Source organism: Bombus impatiens, unplaced genomic scaffold (assembly GCF_000188095.3).
Source record: "Bombus impatiens unplaced genomic scaffold, BIMP_2.2 scf_0640, whole genome shotgun sequence".
NCBI classification, from domain to species: Eukaryota; Metazoa; Arthropoda; class Insecta; order Hymenoptera; family Apidae; genus Bombus; species Bombus impatiens.
The window spans coordinates 2,227,511-2,246,243 of NT_177059.1; the positions used below are offsets into that span (position 1 = coordinate 2,227,511).

General features: G+C 38.2%; 2 protein-coding genes and 1 long non-coding RNA gene across 3 annotated transcripts; 2 read left to right on the forward strand and 1 right to left on the reverse strand.

Moving 5' to 3' along the window:
• Nucleotides 1-4,634: 4,634 nt before the first annotated feature.
• On the reverse strand, nt 4,635-5,494 carry LOC117152068. Its single transcript, XR_004462300.1, has 2 exons — nt 4,998-5,494; nt 4,635-4,872 (listed from the first exon to the last, which is right to left on the reverse strand). It is a non-coding gene; the product is annotated as an uncharacterized LOC117152068 (long non-coding RNA).
• A 140-nt stretch (nt 5,495-5,634) lies between these two features.
• LOC100748660 lies at nt 5,635-8,397 on the forward strand. The gene is made up of 4 exons (XM_012389210.3): nt 5,635-5,975; nt 6,059-6,237; nt 6,948-7,227; nt 8,152-8,397. Exons 2-4 carry the CDS (start codon nt 6,068-6,070, stop codon nt 8,395-8,397), a joined length of 696 nt encoding a protein of 231 aa, XP_012244633.1. The 5' UTR covers nt 5,635-5,975; nt 6,059-6,067.
• Nucleotides 8,398-13,219: 4,822 nt separating this feature from the next.
• Nucleotides 13,220-17,670, forward strand: LOC100748783. The gene is made up of 3 exons (XM_024369808.2): nt 13,220-15,868; nt 16,512-16,758; nt 17,392-17,670. Exons 1-3 carry the CDS (start codon nt 15,711-15,713, stop codon nt 17,602-17,604), a joined length of 618 nt encoding a protein of 205 aa, XP_024225576.1. The 5' UTR covers nt 13,220-15,710; the 3' UTR covers nt 17,605-17,670.
• Nucleotides 17,671-18,733: the final 1,063 nt, after the last annotated feature.

The window sequence follows — 18,733 nt, forward strand, 5'->3', positions numbered from 1 at the left end:
GTAATTCGTACGTTCGTTATTTCGTTCACGCGCTATTCGACCTTCTTGCGCTGCAAATCCGCGATTGCGGTCTTCTTAGAAACGCACGCGGAAAAATGTGCCGCCATTGTCGAACGGAAAGTGCCGGCAATATTACACGTGTAGACGATTTAACCGGAACGTGTGTACGATACGAAATAGAACCGACTTTGCTTGAAACTCGTAACGAGAAAACGAGGTCACGAGCGTACGCTACTTTGCAAATTACGCGCATTGTTCGCGATCGAGATTAATTTTCACGGAAGAATAACGCGAGTAGAAAACGAGCTGATTTCCGACCGATCGAAATACCAATGGAACGCCAGCGAACTGCGTTACCGCGTCCACCTTTTTCATCGAACAAACTCAGTCCCGTCGCGTCGTAACGTCGATAGTGGCGTTTTGCAAGGCTGACCTATTACAGAGAGTCAGGATTTCCAGCATTCATACACCTCCCTGGTTCGTTGGAATCAAAAATCCGTGTGTTCGAGCATTCCGCGGGGTGCGGCGCGCGCGCGGAACCACCATGGTTGCCGGGATCCGCACGAAATGGCGGTGCCTTTGTGAGGCCCCGGTCCGAACGGTCATCGTCGAGGGTTTTTACCCCGTTGGAATCCACGAAACACTTTTACGTACGCGCTGGGTCCATTGAAATGCAACTCGCGTCCCCGCTTGCTCCAGCAGCCCCTCCGTTCCTTACGCCCAGCCCCATCCCCACCCACGCTCGATGTCGTTTTCGAAGATCACTCATCGATAAACCACTAATCTGCCTTCCTTTGTTGCTCGCGATCAATCTTGCCCGTTTTTCTCCATCGACCAGAGAATATCGGACGTATAAGTACCGTCGGACGATAAAGACTCTGAAATAAAGAGGGGGAGACCCTGTGGGTTACGGTGGATGAACAAGGGGCGCAAGAATAAGAGGTTCGGTCGGGTTCGCGATATTTGTTGGTCGTTCTTTGCACGTAGTGGAATTTGTTAAACGATCGACCGGGACTCTAGGCTTTTAGCTAATTCGATTAGCGAATTGTTAGATAGACTGGGAAGTATCCAAGTAATTCGGAGAACCAACGATGGTTTTCGCGAAGTTTGACGGAAGCTGTACATCTTACGTACGCGTATCGCGTTATAATACCACGCAATTGTATATTTCTGTATTTTTGATAAAAATATGCGCAGACGAATAAAATTTGTCACCGGATAAACTCGATAATTTCGAAACACGTGCTGATTATTGCGGCTAAGGTACTACTATCACTCAATGTGTTTGTAGAAGAAAATAATTGCCAGAAATACCAACGATCGTTCTTAAACAGAGATCTTAACCAACAAAGTCCCTTTCGCGTCTCTCCGCTAAATCCGTATCCCTTCTCGAATATATAATACCTCCCCATCATCGAGCAGGCACAAATACGCGGCAATCTTTAAGCACCGACACGCGTATCCGTCCAACAAACAAATACGTACATTTACCGAACAAGTTTTCTCATCACGTGCCCGAGGGACCGCGCCTCCCTTGTTCGCCCTCCGTCGGTTGCTCCTCGGGGAACCCTCTCAAATTGATCCCGCAGCTTCTTTCTCGCCAGGAGGAAGAAGAGTCGCGACGAAATCTAGATAAGAGGCAGGAAAACGCATAAACCGCCCGCCACGGTTCAAACCGTGACCAAACGTAGGCAGAAAAAGGCGGTGCTTTTTAAAAACCAAACGTTCTGTCTCTTTAGCTTCGAAGAAGCGAATTACAGGCGTACGCTCTCCGTACCAACTTTCTCGATACAATAGCGAAAAAAGGTTTATAGCTCGTAAAACGGTTGACCGTTGCGCGAGTTCGGGCTTTGGCTGACCACACGCGGCATCTTGAGAATTTGTTCATTTATTTCACATTAAACCAGGTCCGAATTTTATAGCCAGCTAAAGTCAGACGCGACAACAATGTCGTTAAGGTATCCCAGGGCAACGGATTTATCGTGGCGCCGGTAATCTTATTCGGTTCCTTTTCAATTCTCTTTTGTTCACGACACTGTTAAATATCACGGTATCCATCCACGTGCGTACAGCCTGAAACGAAGCAACTAATTTTCGCACTCGTTTTCTCTTTTTCAAAAACGAACGCTCCAACGCAATTTTTCATATTCTTCTTGATTTTCGTTTCATTTCGAAACGTAGAACGAACCTATGCGTACCGCGAATTACGAATCACTCTAAGCGTAGTTCGATTTTACCCACGACGTGGTCGATTTAAAAATTATGCCATTTCTATTTTAAATTCATAGTGGCGGTGAAATTCGAGTATTTATAGAAAATTACTCTGATTTAGAATAGACGATATCTCATTTATTCAGATAGAAAGGCTTTCGTCGTTTTATCTTTATAAAGGCACCGCGTCATATTTTTATTACGCAAGTAATTATCGAATGAGAGGAATGTTCTCGACGCGCGATGCGTAAAACGACTCGCAATGGAATAACAGCGTTTTGACGTTCGAAACGTCGATGTTCCCGAGGGGTTAATTACTGCCGCGTCAATATCCGATAGGCATTTATCGAATTCATCGGTAGGATAAATTCGAAATATTCCTGTGAATTTCGGTCCTTCTAATAATTCGCTTTGCGAACGGACACGATGATTTACGCGTCATTAAAATTGCTCCGACCTTTATCGTTTTTCAACCGAGCAAACTATTTTTACGATTTCTTAAGCTACCGGCCGTTTAAGATCGCAATTTTATTAAGTATTTTGCATCGTTCGCTAAAAACCAACGAACTTTCTACACGGTCGGCACCGTACAAAGAGCGAACCACTCGACAACAGTCGAGATTACCGGAGTTCATTATCAGGGAAAAACATGGCTGGCTGTTATGTCGCCAGAGAAAATCGAAGCGACGATTAGCGGCGCGAGAGGAAACGCCACGACGTTTAAAATGGAATGCGCCAATCAATCGACACGTATAAACCTTCGCGATTCCGCGCGGGTCTCGGTTGCGTTTTTCTTTTCTTTTCGCTCGATGCACAGGATAGGGACCATTAACTCGCTCGATTTTACACGGACCTACGAGGCACAACTAGTTTCGTCTCGTATTTCTACGTCCTCTTTTTCCCATCTTTCCATTTTCTTTTGGGTTTCGTGTTCACAAGTTGCACAGTTACTTTATACAGTTTCTCTTACACATCGCAATTTTCATGTACTACGCGATCGTCAACGACAACGTTGCAACAATGGCGGTTCTAACAACGGGCTGATCGTTTAACCAGCGCGAGGCGCAAACTCGTTTGAGAAAGGTGGGGCAAGCGAAGCATTAGAACCGAAACAAGAGGGATGAGCTCGTACACGTGTTCGAAAGATCGCCAAGTACACTCGTGTGTTCGTTAACCACGGAGATAAGGTGCCTATACGTAGGTGACACGTGTTACGAAAATACACGGCTAAGCAGCACGGAGGGAGGCGGCGAGATAAAATTAGAAGGAGAGAAAAGCGCGTCGTCGAAACGTTTGTTTTAAGGTCCCGCCCGGTTCCACGACATTCGCCGCAATTTTTCTTTTCACGTCCGCTTACGGCACGGAGAAACGCTTCAATTCGGTGAACGGAGGGCTCCTCCCGGTTCCGGGGAACCTAAATTAATAATAACGTTTGAACAAAGCGCGGAAAAAATACGAGTTCGCGAATGAGCAGGCCTCGCGAACGATCAAGTTCGACCGATCGATCTTTGTAATTACGGTATCTCGCTTGCTTTTCTCGTAATCTTCGGTATCTCGCTTGAAGATTAATGTTCAGGTTTTTGTTTAAGATTAAATCGAAGTTTGCATGTAGGAAAAATGAAATTTTTACGTTGCCTATTTATTAGAGTGACGTACGTAAACGAGTAGTAGGAAGAGAATCAAATTGCCAACGCGAACGCGATGAATTATCCGGTAGTTTTGTTACTCGTTCGGTGGAACACATTCAGCGAACACGTAGCCTCTTGTACACTTTCGTTTTCTTTGTATTTACTTTTTCCGAGGGAACGACGCTTCTGAATGAGTTATCGCGGCAAAGCCTTGAGCCCACTCAATTATCTTAATGAGCAGAAACGCCAATAGACGCGCCACATTTTCGAGGCTACGTCTTATTTTTAAACCCGTTCCCGCGTTGACGAATTTGCGAACGCTAGTCATCCCTAAATGGTGTACGACCCTTCGCAGCAACTGTCAATGAGGAAATTTCTTTCGGAAAATTTTGTCCAAAACCAGCTTGTAATTAACTGATAATTTCAAACAGCAATGGGAAGACTAACATCGATTAACACCTCGATGTTATTACGATCAATGCAAAATTAGTTCAATTGGTAAATAAGAACGAACGGTACAAATCGTGCTGATGCGGAGAAACGAATTATTAGAAAAGATTAGAGCGTATGTACAAAGTATAAAATAAAGTTTGGATAGTTTTTCTTTGTGTTTTATAAAATATTTGTAAAATCACAGTGACCGTCTAATATCGTTCGAATTAAGTATTAAATGTAACATGATACAAAATATACTGAAACATAAAGCAGTACATTAAGGGATAAAGCGAAGAATTTGAATTCTTACGCGGAGGCGCATAAGGAAAAGGTAGAATAAAAATGCAGAGTCACAGTGTGCTTGAAAGAATGCATAGTTTCTTTATGACAGACGCAGGGGCAAATATTCCATTAAACCGACGTTTATCTTTGTAACGGTATCCTCGTGCGCAAGAATTGCGTACACGTAATACACCACCTATTCCGTGCATCCGTGTTTAATAGCTTCCATCGCAACTTTTTGCTTAAACTTCGCCATATATGAAATTTCGTTTCGTTCTGCTTGATCTGTCTGGTATTTCGCGTACGAGCATGATCCCTGTAATATTACACATTCATTTTGCCATTCTGGTCAAACGTATTTGACCCCACACGACTATCAGCCGTTTATAAATGTACAACAATGTGCATTATCGAAAATTATTGAAATGCTGAATTACGTACCAATTTAATATTCCGATGCAGCATTCGTACAGATGAAACTATTCTGGAAACATTTTATCATGTTAAATGCTGCATCGCGAAGTTCCCTATTTCGATATAGAGTTCTCATCGTCGAATTATGCAACTGCGAGATCAACCCCTTGCCTTGTGAATTTTTCTTTGTACAAAGACCTGTACGTACAAAACAAAAAGAAACAAAGGAAAAGGGGGAACAGAGTGAAAAAGGAATACGGAAATCTACGCGGCGTCGATCCGTTAAGATTCCAAAGGCGAAAAACTATTTCTGGTACAGTCACGTGCGAACCGCAACGCCGCAAAAGTCTCCAACGTTTGCCGCGTTTCCCTTTCCCGCATCGGTTAACTTAGATTCTTCGACGAACCACCCATCAAAATGATAAACTTCTCTCCTCCCATGAAAGAAACCGGAGCAAGCACGTCGGTGCATTTATTTTCGTACTCTACTTTTCCCCGTGTCGAGTGGATAATAGATCGAAATTCCAGTTGAGAGAATCACAAGGGCATCTTGCCGCTGGATAGTGCGCGAACAGTTTGACCAATCGGTCCAACTATGGCGCCACCGATCAAGAACTACCCGTCGGTAAGGTAGGAAAATCGATTGGTTGCAACGTTGCCGGTTCTAGCGGGCATTCGGCGTACAAAGTGGATAGTGGGGGTTAGTTACGGCGGAATCGCAAATATTCGGTGATGGTGGTGCGCGACAAGGGTGATAAAAAAAGCAGTGTCGCGAGAACGTGAATTTGGACGGGCCTAGTGGACACGCGAGGCCATGCGTCCGTTTTACGTCGCGTTTGCACACGTCGCTGCACGATCTCGTAGCGTCGCGATGCCTTTGCTCGCGTCGTTCCTCGCAATTACGCAATGATTAGTCGTCACGATGTTGGATCCGGGGTGTTAGGATCGTTTGTGAATTTGTTCGATCGAAAGATTTCTTTCTCGATGGTTGATCGTGGATGAACAGTTGCGTTTATTTTAATCGACGAGATTCTGTTGATTCTAATGACGAACGCTCGAGCTGACGACGACGCTTCTTTATGTTTAAGGTTACCAGCATGAGCTTTTGGTCCCGCAGACGATTTCGTATCACTCCGCTACAAGCGTTCGCGGCGCTGTTTCTCATGATCATGCTGTTTTGGTACAGCCTCAGTCGGCAAGAGACACCTCAGCAACCGTGCAGCGTGCCCGAGGAATTCACGGAGAAACTACACGAACTTACCTACAGGTCCATACGATTGAGTTCTAGTTACTGGCTGTAGATAAGTTTACGTCTGAACACGTGGGTTAATTCCCCTTTGTGCTGGCATGCTAGTTTGTTCTGCGATCCTCTACTACTTGCTTATTATTAAATTATTGCCTATATTATGTGTAATTATGTAAGCACGTTGACTAATTAGTTAATCCTGTGTTTTACGAGCAGCTATGATTTTAAAGATACCAGAATGCTGTCTCCCATTTTTGTTACAACGATTTGCTTAAATAAACTACTCTTTTGTTTACCTTTGATCCTAACTAACTTTTTCGCTAGGAACAATCATACGTACACGATATATATGATTTTTTACAACACGATTTCCACTTCTGTTTGTTTGTCTTACGCTTTAATTAATTGTATAAAGTATTTATATGTTCATGAACGTATATTTCTCCGTATAAACAATTTCATCGACCGATAGACCGAGCATCTCTGCTTTCAAATATTCCTCAATTTCACCAACCATTATCTGCACATTCGCTAACAATTTTATAGCTGACTGCACGATCAAATCGAGCCGAGCTATGATCACCGAAAGTTCGCTTCAATCACGAGGTGACGAACCGTCAAATTCGTCTGCCTGACTAAAGCGAAACTTTCACTAGGCACGGTTTTCTCTCGTCACGAGTTTCACCAAGCTATCGTTCGTTCAACTCTTTTGTCGTGTGTGACTCCATTAGGGTCCACTTAGTGCTAGCGAAACTGAGCATCGTGCACTTTCTGTGCTTCGGAGGACTCTGGGGTCAAGTTCGAATCGGTCGTGCCTTGCCATGGGCACGTAAGGTCGAGCTTTGCTTGGTCGACACTCTCAGAGACGATGTCCTAATCACGAAAGCATTCCGTCAAGCTGCTTTGAGCGCTACATACCTGCACGCGGCCGGTGTGTATCGAATCCAGGAACACGGGGTCGGCGAAGATGCGCCCAAGGTGGAGGTCGTCGTCTTCGAGAAGGATGCTGTGGCAAGTTTTATCACTATGTTTTCGTTTTGTACTTTAGTAGCGCAAACGTAGAATATGCGGTTAGTACAAGAATATAACTGAAACAAGTACAGATATTTTGTATAAATCATTTTCTGCCAAACGAATACTGTAATTTGTTTTATGAAATGGAAGATTTACAAGGGACAAGGATACGAGATACTTGAAAGTTGTATGCCAACGAGTACGTTAGAAGCTACGTTACTTTACTATCTGCAAACAGTTCTGTTTCTCACAAAATATCAGATTCGTATGTTAATGACGATCTCCCGTTACGAGTTGTAAACTCCAAACTGTGTGAACATCACCTACGGTTTACGAGATGTGTTTTACATATCAGACAACTAGGACAACAGAAAGTTATCGTTTGGCATTATTTTCGGCAATAAACCGTTGAACTTTCTTTTATTAACATTGCTCGGCTTTAGTACGTACGATATAAACTTTTAAAGATCGCTTTGCAGCATAGAAGGACAAGAATCTAGAACATCAAGATATTAAGGTTATTTCAAATGTTTTTCGTTCTGACACACCATAGCGAACAATTATATTTCATCTTTTACTATACCCAACTATGACGCAAAAGTAAAAGTTCTAACGATGAAATTAAGTTTACAGCGAATAGAACTAATATTTTCTATTTAGAATACACGCGTTGTTTGAAACATTGAACGTTAAAAATTCTCAAAAATTGGCCGCTTAGAATTTCATTAAATAACTAAATTCTTCAAGCTTGCCTAAAATAATCAATTTGTTTCAAAGAAGAATATCTAACTATACCAAAGTAGTTCACATTTCAGCTATACTACGCGTACAAAATTAAAAAACACGTTCAAACTACGTTACGTATTCGACATTACTTAATTATTTAACGCTTGAAATAATAATTTCTTTCTTTTTCTGCAGACACGAATGGTAAGAAGAGTAGGTTGGACAAGAAGGGTGTTGCCTCCGGACTGCGAATTTTCCCCCAGTCTACAATGTTTTCCACCTCGGCTTATAATTCCTCCCTTACCGGCGAAACTGTTCGGTAGTCGATTAATACCTGTCCCTAGAGGAGGCATCGAATTGCAAAAATATCACTATCCTAACGATTGGTGGCTCGAGGTGAAACCCACCGACTGCACCGAGCTACAAGAAACCAACGCGTAGTGCTACATTTCATAGTAGACACGATATATTCCCGACGTAACGATAAATCTTTCGAACAGACAGCCGAAGATGTCCTCTAGGATTACTAAGGAAAGGACAAAATGGAGCGCGTGTGTTACCTCTGTCCGGTTCTATTACAAAAGCATTTTTATTTTTCACAGACTCGTTTCACGAAACTACCAGAAATATATAATTCGACACTTGGAATTTATTGAAATTGGTAATGTAAAATCGAAGATTCGTATTGAGAAGGAAGCTATGTATTAGGTTGTCCGAAACGTTTCTTTCTGTTTTATAAGGAAACAATAGACGCACAATGCTTTTTCTTTTATATTAGTTTATTGAATTACGCAGGAACATAATAATAGAGATAGAACGAAATGGGTCACACCTAATTCGATAAAATAATATAAAACAGAAATTGTTGTTCATCTGTTATCACCTTATGAAACGAAAGAAACTTTTCGGACGATCTCGCATATGTCGTTTATTTTATAACACGAATCGTTGCGTTTGTTTGAACATACGGCAATGTGCAAGAGTTTCTGACCGAATAGATTTTCAGTTTATATTTCAAAAGCGACGTTCTAAAGAATTTGAACTATACAGTACACGGTATAATTCAACAGTAATAACGATTGTTATTTATCAATTATTAGAATGTGAAGGAAATTTTTGTTATCTCTTTCGTTTGCTATGCCCTTATCCAATAATAAATTCTTTTAGATATCGTTTTTGGAATATAAAATGGAAACCTGCGTATAGTTTGCGTTCCGTGAATTTAATATATAAAGGAATGTCATAGAATTAGTTTTGATAGCTATAAAATAACTCGTCGAGTTTCAGATTAATTTAAGAATCGTACATGAAACACATCATGGTGGATGATCAATCGTTAAAATCATCGGTGAAAGTTCGTGTCTTATTTTTAAAGGCTTTCGGACAATGTTGTTCTTTCAGCTATTAAAAGATGGTTGATGAATGTAATTATCCGTGAATAACAGGTTTCGGTAACGACATTGATGATGTTCTAGGTAAAAGTCGCTCCTAAGAAAGTATCACGAATTATAGCTAAGCTACGCGAGAAAAGTTTCAACGTTCGGCCGTCGAATAAGAAATTTTGTGCTTGTGATTTTATACGAGCGTTGAAACTTCATAATTTCTGTCATTGTATCGACAGAATCTTACGCTCTCGTGACCGAAATTATCGATCGCAACACCGATGAGAAATATCGGTGACAAATATATAATAAACCAAAGAAACAATTAGTTTGCTGGGTGGCACGTAAACGGGGGAAATGAAATTTTCCAAGCGTAAATTAGAACTTATGAAAGTTAGACAATTGCGGAATAGGAAAATTGTTCCTCGTAAGGAGCTGAATATTCGTGGGAATCTACATATTTTACACGCTATGATTTCATTTAGCGAATAGCAAATATTAGAGACAAGTGTGATAACGAGTGTGAACCCTTTGCACTTTACCGATTGCTTTAACGATTACAATTATGGCGATATTTATATGAAATACTAATATTTCATTTCATAGGAAATTATTTAATTTTCATATTCTTGATCTTGCTCGATTTCATTTCTCTACGTTCTTTAAATCATATTTGATTCAATTGGTTTTTTTTTTATTTAAAAACCTAGGTAATATTTTTAAGCTTTCGAAAGGTATGAAGGAATCGTTATTGATTTAAAGAGTTTCACGCATCTATTTAATGGCAACATTTACCTCAAAACATTGGAAGCCTTTTTTATTTCTTGGAACGAGTCCGAGATCGAGATATAAACACTGGAAGACTGTAACATGAGTCCGTGATACATTTTTCAAGGTATTTTAAATAATATAATATCTTGGCTCGTCGTATAATATAAACGTTATACGAAGATACAGTATATCACACGCGATGTATTATCTTTAGACCTAGCCGACGCATATTATGACACGTATACGATATGTTGTCGCATTTCTGTCACTCTGAGACAAGACGTTAGGTTGTAATTAGTATATCGCGAATTCAAAGGGTTGAATTTACCATAAATTATACACAGACAGAATCGCAGTAAGATGGTGTAAATTGGACAGTAAGCGACACTCTCCTGTCTACAATTGTTAATAAATCACCCAGATACTTTTCCATAAGATACGATTTAATTTGTATATAAATGAAATTTTTCTTATATCTCTCCAACTTGAGAAAAATCTCAAGTTATTTCTATTTTTAAAGCTACAATTTTTCATCAAATTTGTTTGATTCTCTTCTTTTAAATTATATAATTCTTCGTTAAATCTTATCGCGATTCTGTGTATGTCTGCTGTAAATGGTATTTACATAAGCAGCCTAACAATCTCCATGTCTATTAACTACTTTGATCCGAAACATGAAAAGATACAGATATGCTTCTTTAAAAGCTTTGATAGTACAATTATTTATACGACTATTTGTACCGCTTTTTAAACGCTATATCAACGAAAACAAACGTTCCAATTTTTCCATATTTCTACAAACTCGTCGAATTCCTCTCGAAGTAACGTTACATTCGCATCCTTCGATTATCGTCGTTAAAAGTACTTTCTTCATCGTCGTTTCATCGAACTGTATTCTGATTCACGAACGTAGCATGTTTCTCACGATAATTCATATTGATTTAGCTGTGAATGTTGAAACGTGTTTGCGTCGACTTTATTACAGTGCCGTGTAATTGAAAATGTAAAGACGCTTATGATTTTGTTGTGTTTCGTTTCGCAATTACTATAGCGTGATCAGGCAATATATTTGGCGTTTGCGGAAAATACGTTGACTCAAATTTGATTAGCTTTTTACTCGATTCTTATATCTTTTCTTCTTCTTGAATTCTTATCCTTGATTTTTCTTCTCAACGAGTGTACTTAAAAGTTAATTCTCGTTTGAAACGTAATGTAATGTACGAAACAAATTTAACAAAGACTGAACTTATTCTATACGCTATTTTAAACGAATTTTTAATTTATTCTTCGATTTAGAAAAAAGGACTGAGTATCATTGTTTGCATCTAATGGAGAACGGGACAATTTAACGTTAGTGCGGACAAAAATGATAGGAATCGTTGTAAAAGGAAGTTGAGAAAGCGTTTGTTAACACTTGATCTGTACTATGCTTCCAGAGATTGTTAATCAGCGTTACATTTTCCTGTCGATTGTTTCAAATTAAATGCACATATCATTCCTCATATTTTATATGGATGCACATATTTGTATGTAATGTACCTTGTGAGTGACGAACGATCCAAGTCATTGTAGTTGTTTCTTGAAACCTCACACGTGGTTGAATAAAACATGTAAAAAAAGAATCATCTAACTCGTAGCTTCCTTATGTTCTTACACTTATTCTCCCAAGTACTAGAAACTGTTATATTTTAACGAATCGATGCTTTTATTTAAAAGAAAATTTCATACTTATACGCGTTATATACATTTAAGGCGATTAAAATATTTTTAAGAAAAATTATAAGTTTGTCGTACAACCACTATTTCGATTTCACGAACGAGATATATTTACACATTATTGCATTCACGAGCAAATTTGCGTACGTGTCTCTGCATACACTGGTTTTGCTTCACAAGCTTCTCCTAAGCATTTTTATGGTTGTCCTCGTTTGCTCTTCTCTCCAGAAGAAAGCAGTCTCTCCGTCCATTTACTTTCCACATGGTCTTAAAGCTGTTCCGTACCTTTAGCGCAACGTTCAAATTAGGACCTTTACGATAAACTGTCCCATTTTTCCTTTGGTACAACACAGTTTTGAACGATATGACGGTAATGTAGCGTTCACGAAAGGTGTCGTCACTAGCCGACAATTTTCCTTTCCGCTCTGATCGCTTCTTTTCTTCCTTTCGTCCGCCTTGCCTTTGAGTTTCTTCATATCTCTCCCCGTTTCTCGTTTCTTTCTTCGTAATTCATCTTACAATGAATATATCGTTTCTTGTTTTCCTTGTCCTTTCAATCTAAAACGCGATGGCGATTTAATCCGTTGACCGGATCGCTTTTTATCTAGAAATTTCTGTATAATTACGCAATTAGGTATTAACAAAACTTAAATTTGTATTGTTACAGCGATCGTAATAGTTCAATAGCTGGCAAACTTTTGTAAAAATCGTAATGATCTCGCTTAGTTGTTTATCGAGTATCATTTGCAACGATCATGACAGTGTATGTTTCACAAATAGTTTAGGAATCGTAAAACTTCGTCGGTCAGGATTACTACTTCCGTTCGCTCAATGTTTTTGGATTTACCGGCATTGCGATATGGTATCTTCAATTTTCTCAAACCTATCAAACTTTTTGGCACTGGCGTCGTCCCAGTTTTCACTGATCCTTTTATTATCCGTGCAGTTCGCCGGTATTAAAGTCGGTTTTCGTAAAATAGCGAAGACGATACCAGACAAGGGAGACGAAGCGTGTGGACGCGCGTGTGTGTGTGCGTGTACACGACAATAAGTAACTGTGACGGACAAGTTTGGGTAGACCGACATCCGGTTTAGGCTTATCCTGTTCCAATCTTGTTGTAACAATGTCTAACAAGATGTGTTAGTAATAATATTAAGGTAATACAATATACATTTTATTAGTATTAAGATGATACCGTTACTAGAATGTTTAGGAAAATTTCCATTTTGACCAACACTACTAATGAAATGAAACGCAAACAGTGATTTGTTTCATTGCCTAAGTAATATAAAATGATTTATTCTAAGTAATTACTATTTATATTGTCGCGTATCCCGTGTGTTTTTTTGCTATTTTTTTGCATATTTAAATATCTGATAGATACGAGATCGTATTAAATACGAGATAGGATACGAGCTGTGAATATTTAACTTGTTTTATTTATATATAAATATTATACCAATTGTGAAACGTATGCTTGCTCTGACACAACGAAAATCGTCGTACAAACAGAAATATCGATTCTCTGGAAAATTAAATTAACGTCGTGTTAACGTATTGCGTAATTAAATATTATCTTGGTAGTTATATTTTATTTAAAACACGTGTTATAAAATATTCGCGCATCAAAGCGGAGTTAATGAAAAATGCAGAGGTATACTCTTAGCATGTAATTTTTTAATTTATATTTCCAACGACGTTTTACGTGATTTTAATCTTCTACGTGCATATTACATGTCACAACGATCGATACTTTCAAAAGAAACTCATTAATTATTGACTTCTTAATCGCATGTTAATTACATACATTGGAGCGATCTATTAGTTTAAAGAGAATTCATTATCAAAATGTACCAAGCACGTTTGCGTTGAATTTTAATTAATATTAACTAATTTAATCGCTAGATACGTTACGACTATTCGATTTGTATGATAATAGGTACATTAGTGAAACGCGCGTCTAGAAAATCATCTTGAAAATGTCTCAACGATATGAATCGTAAGGTTGACCAATGTCGATATTTAAAAAATGATAATAAATTGACGAATGCAAGGAAGTTTTTACACCAGGAAATATTTAGAAAAGAGTAAGAGCATCGGGATAATAGAGACTTGTTGACAATAGGGTGCTCGTGACAATAGACGATAGAATAGAATGGCGAATAGCGATTCGTAGCGACGAAATAGAATGGACAATAGGTGCTTGACAATAGAAGATTCTACATGATGACTCATACAAACGTAGAGAAATTATCTATAAATAATTATGTATTTCATTTTCCAGGAATCTACAACTTCGTTTATCTCTAAGCTTTTATTTCAACCAATTAGTTTCCACGAAAATACGATCACTTCTAGCTTTTATCGTTGAACCGAATTTAAACAAAAAATCTTGACAATAGAAATTCTCAGCAAATCCAGGTTCGTTGTTGATGAACGATAATTTACAAAATAATTAAAAACATCTACTGTCTATTAATAAATCATGCGAGCGTTTGATTCGTTCGTAAATAATATAGGAAAAAGAGAAGAAGAAGCAGAGAGAAGAAAAACTAGGAAGTATCGAACATAGTGTAAATAACGTAGCAAAAAACATAAAAAAAAGGGAAACTAGAAAGTATTTAGCGTACGATAAAGCATCTTCTTCTCGTCACTGTTCCACGCGAATGAATGAAATGAAAGCGACAACGCGACCGATGGAGAAACGTAGCTAACGAGCATCGCTTCGTTCAACACAGGTTACCGCTTCTGTCCGTGTTGCCTGAGATTTAGTACAGATAAAAAAAAAGGGGTATCAAGTAAGAAACGAGTGGACCATCGGATCAGAATTTTCTCTCGCGTAGTCGGTATACGCGTAATTGCCACAGAGTGGGGAAAAATATAAAAGAAAGTTTAGCGGATGAAAACTTTCGAGTGATGTGACGACGCACATGGACGTTGCCTCGTGAACGAAATCATCGACGATTCGTTATTCCGTGCAGAAATGCATGAAACGACGCTTCGCCTCGCGATTTGTCTCCGTTCTCTTCGATCGCAGTGAACGATAGAACTCGAATCGCTCGAAAGTGGCGAAGTGCACCACGCGTGTTTGTACGATCGTCAGATTCGGCTATGTTATTTTAAATCACGAACTTTATTCGAATAAATATAACAGTGCAACGGGGTAATTGTACAAAGTGGAGTTTCTTAATTTCGAAAATGAATATACTTATACGGGTGAGTACTAATTACATTACGATTTACCACGTCGAGTTTCGTCGAATATTTACGTCACGTTGGCACATTGATTAATTTTCTGAATGGAGCTGCAATCACGTATACGAGAGGCACAACGTGCGTGGCTCTGTCTTCTTTCCCGTTCGTCTCGTAACACATTTTCACGGGGTATAATAAAACGGTATCTGACCGATTCTCATCGTCGACGTTTATCATAACGCGTTGTCATGGCGCTGTTTCATTGTCGAAATCGATAGAAGCGTCAAGAACTATCAATAGGATCGAAATTGAGAAACTGATTGTATGCAGACAACTCGATAACTTGAAACACGGAGACTGTATAATATGATTTGACGCGTGAAACAATTGCATACTATATGAACGAAGAAAGAACAGCGGATCGTACGATAATTTCTCGAATAACGTCAGTTAGATTGTAATAACGTAAACGACAAATAACTCAAATTCGAAGTTAGGAACACCGTTAAATTTCAGCTACTATATATTAATAAATTATGAAAAAAAGACTAAAAATTAATCAAAGTTGTAAGAAGATACGTTTTTATCTCGTTCGATCGCTTTTTCAATCGTATAAAATCAATAATTTGTTGCTTCACTAGCGCTGTTTTCTAGTTGCACTTTTCGCGTTGCTGTTCGAAATTATCGAAATGGGAGACGGTTACAAACTGATCAGGCCGTACAAGTACTATCAACGTAGACCATGGTGGCGGCCTCGATCGTACGCGGATCACAAATCATCCAAGTTCTACCATTCTAAGAGGATATCACCGGAAGACCATTATTCTCGAAGGCCAAGTTATAATAGGTACGGAGTGAGTATTGAGTTGCGCGATACGAAGATCGTATTCTTACGTATTTTTCCTTATTTATGCAATATTATTTAATAGCGAACTTAGTTCGCTTCGTTCAGTTAGGAATTTCATATTCCGATTATTATTTATTCTGAATCGGGCATTGCACGTATAACGTAAAAAGTAGAATTAAGAAAAATAAATTTAAGATAAAAAAGACGCGAGGTATATTCTGAAAATTAAGATCATCGACGATCGTAGAGTTCGTTATATTCCAATTATTGACAGTTGTATTAATTTCCCGCGATTTAATGACCACATGCCCAAAAGCATAAAGCCAGATGTCAATAAACGACGCATTGTCTGTGCCACTTTACAAAATCCCCGGTTTAATTTGTCGGTTCGACGTCGTAGATTTATCGACTGCGTCACGTGCTTGACAATGGGGAGGGAGAGTGGGAAATTTCGATATTTTTGGCATTAAATTTAATTATAAAATTGTGCAAGCTCGAGTGATTCGACTCGAAACGTCTGGTTTTTTGGTAATTGGATTGAAAACTAGATCGCAAGTTGTTTGTAGAACAGTTCACTAACAGATTTATCGTGGCTCGTAATTAAAATTTGCTTCGTTATGAGAGTCGCTAGAGCAATAAACAGACGTTTCAGATATGGTTCTACGAGAGACGATTTTGATGGACGCGCCGAAAATCATCATCCTTACACCATCGTGATACAATTGCCTAAAGAAGAAGATAAATACGAAGACGATAATTATGAAAAGCGAAAAAGGGATTACGAAAGAATTTCTATACCTGTGTATACTATTGAAAATGATTATATCGAGGATGAAGATGACGTTGAATCGAAAGTGGTGAACGTTAATAACAAAAAGATGCAGATAAAGGTAAAAATCGCAGAATACGTATATGATATATGTATTATGTTAGGTACGAGTTAAATGTTCCATCTAGACACACGTAGAAAAATGATTTAGTAGTAAAAAGTCATTATGTCGTAATTCAAATAATTTCAATGGGAAAGTGTTAGAATATGGATATCGGTACAGGAATATTAAAATGCGAATTTTAATATAAAAATATCGAAATATAAACTCTAATACGGAGATATTTAAAATTCGAAACATTATGAGTATATTTAAAGTAAAAATAAAACGAACATATACAAAAACTTTGTGAGAAATTAGAAATAAGGTAGAACTAGAATTAAACTGTATATGAAATTATTATTTGTACGTATATCATATCATGATTTTTTATCCGATTTATGATACTATATAATTTTTATGATAAAACGTGAGGTCGGTGCATACTAAATCATTGTGAAATCATTTATCACGTTATTATGTGAAACGCAGATTGGAGAATTTTATTTGAAAAATCTCTTATTAGAAATAGACAACGAGGAACAAGACGAGTGGTAGATGTTTAATTCGAATCGTGATACCTGTAGCTGTAACTCGAAATTAATAATTTACTCGTAGATTTTGTTCATTTAATGTTCTTTCTAATGATTGCAGATGGTCAAAGGTGAAAATCCCAAACTGCATATCAAAATATCAAGATCGGACAGTGACAAAAATATAAAGATTATAGATAAAACGAATACCACCGAAGTAAATTTACCATCATTATCAAGAACGTATGCAAATTTAACAACACCCGTGCCACAATCAACGGAATATTGGGCTCCAACACCTCATTTTGAAAATATTCGACAGAAACGAATTTAGAAATTCTAATTTGTATTTAAAATGGTATTTCTATCAAGCTTAAAATTAAATTATCGTTTGATAAAAAATTACTACATCTTTAGCTATTTATTAAGTCTGTTATATATAATAGTGGAATATAGTATTGAAGTCTAAAATTAAGAAATAAATTTATTTGTTACGCTTACTATAATTTCTTTTCGGTCGTTTCCCACGCAAGAACGAGACTTTTAGCGGAACGCATAAATTAAATACGTGAATGAAGCCATACAGCACGAAAAAGCACAGGACGATACGATATTTTTCGAACAGAGGGAATGAACGAGGAAGTGAAAAGAAATATCTGTTCTTTATAGAGGGGCAGATAGAATAAAAACAAATTATTGTTATTTATGAAGTCTATTGCTATCCTACGTATCACTGTTCCGATATTTATCGAGATATTATTTCAACTAGGAAAAGACACGCGAAATTTACTTTCAGTCTTTTGTTTAGAATCGTTTATCAGTAAATGGTAGACGAGAGAATAAATGCCACCCGAATGGCACGGGTCTGCGGTAGGAGCCTTTAAACAATACGAAATATTGATTTTTGTCCGTGCCACCCTTTTCCAATGCATTGTTTCGGATAAACAGGATCTTTCTGATTGCTCAATGGAACGTGCATTTAGTAATTAATTAAAAATCCGTTGATTCAGCAAAAAGTGTACTACAGCAAAAAAAAAAAAAGGGAACCAAAGGAGAAGAGAATTAGGTGACAATAGCTGTACGATAATTAACGAGTTTACAAAGGGTAAGTTTACAAAGCTAAACTTAGCACCGCCACTGTCTCTGAATTTTCAGAAATTCCGCGGATCCTTTGGAAGCTATCGCAGTTTGTAAATCTCTAACGCAGAGAAACATTAGATTTTTTTAAATACGTATCATCGTGCCGAATATATTTTCACAAATCTATCGAATCTATCTTCCGCGCAGGAAGAAATATCGAGGAAGGATATATAACAACGATTTGAAAGAGCGAAATGGCTCGGGATAAATATGTATTCATCTGCCGAATGACTCGACCCTCCTCGAAAGTTCTTCTCTTTAGTCCAAGCTTTCACCCTTCGAATAATTCTGCGAAACGAGCGAATACTCTCTGTTTCGAGGAT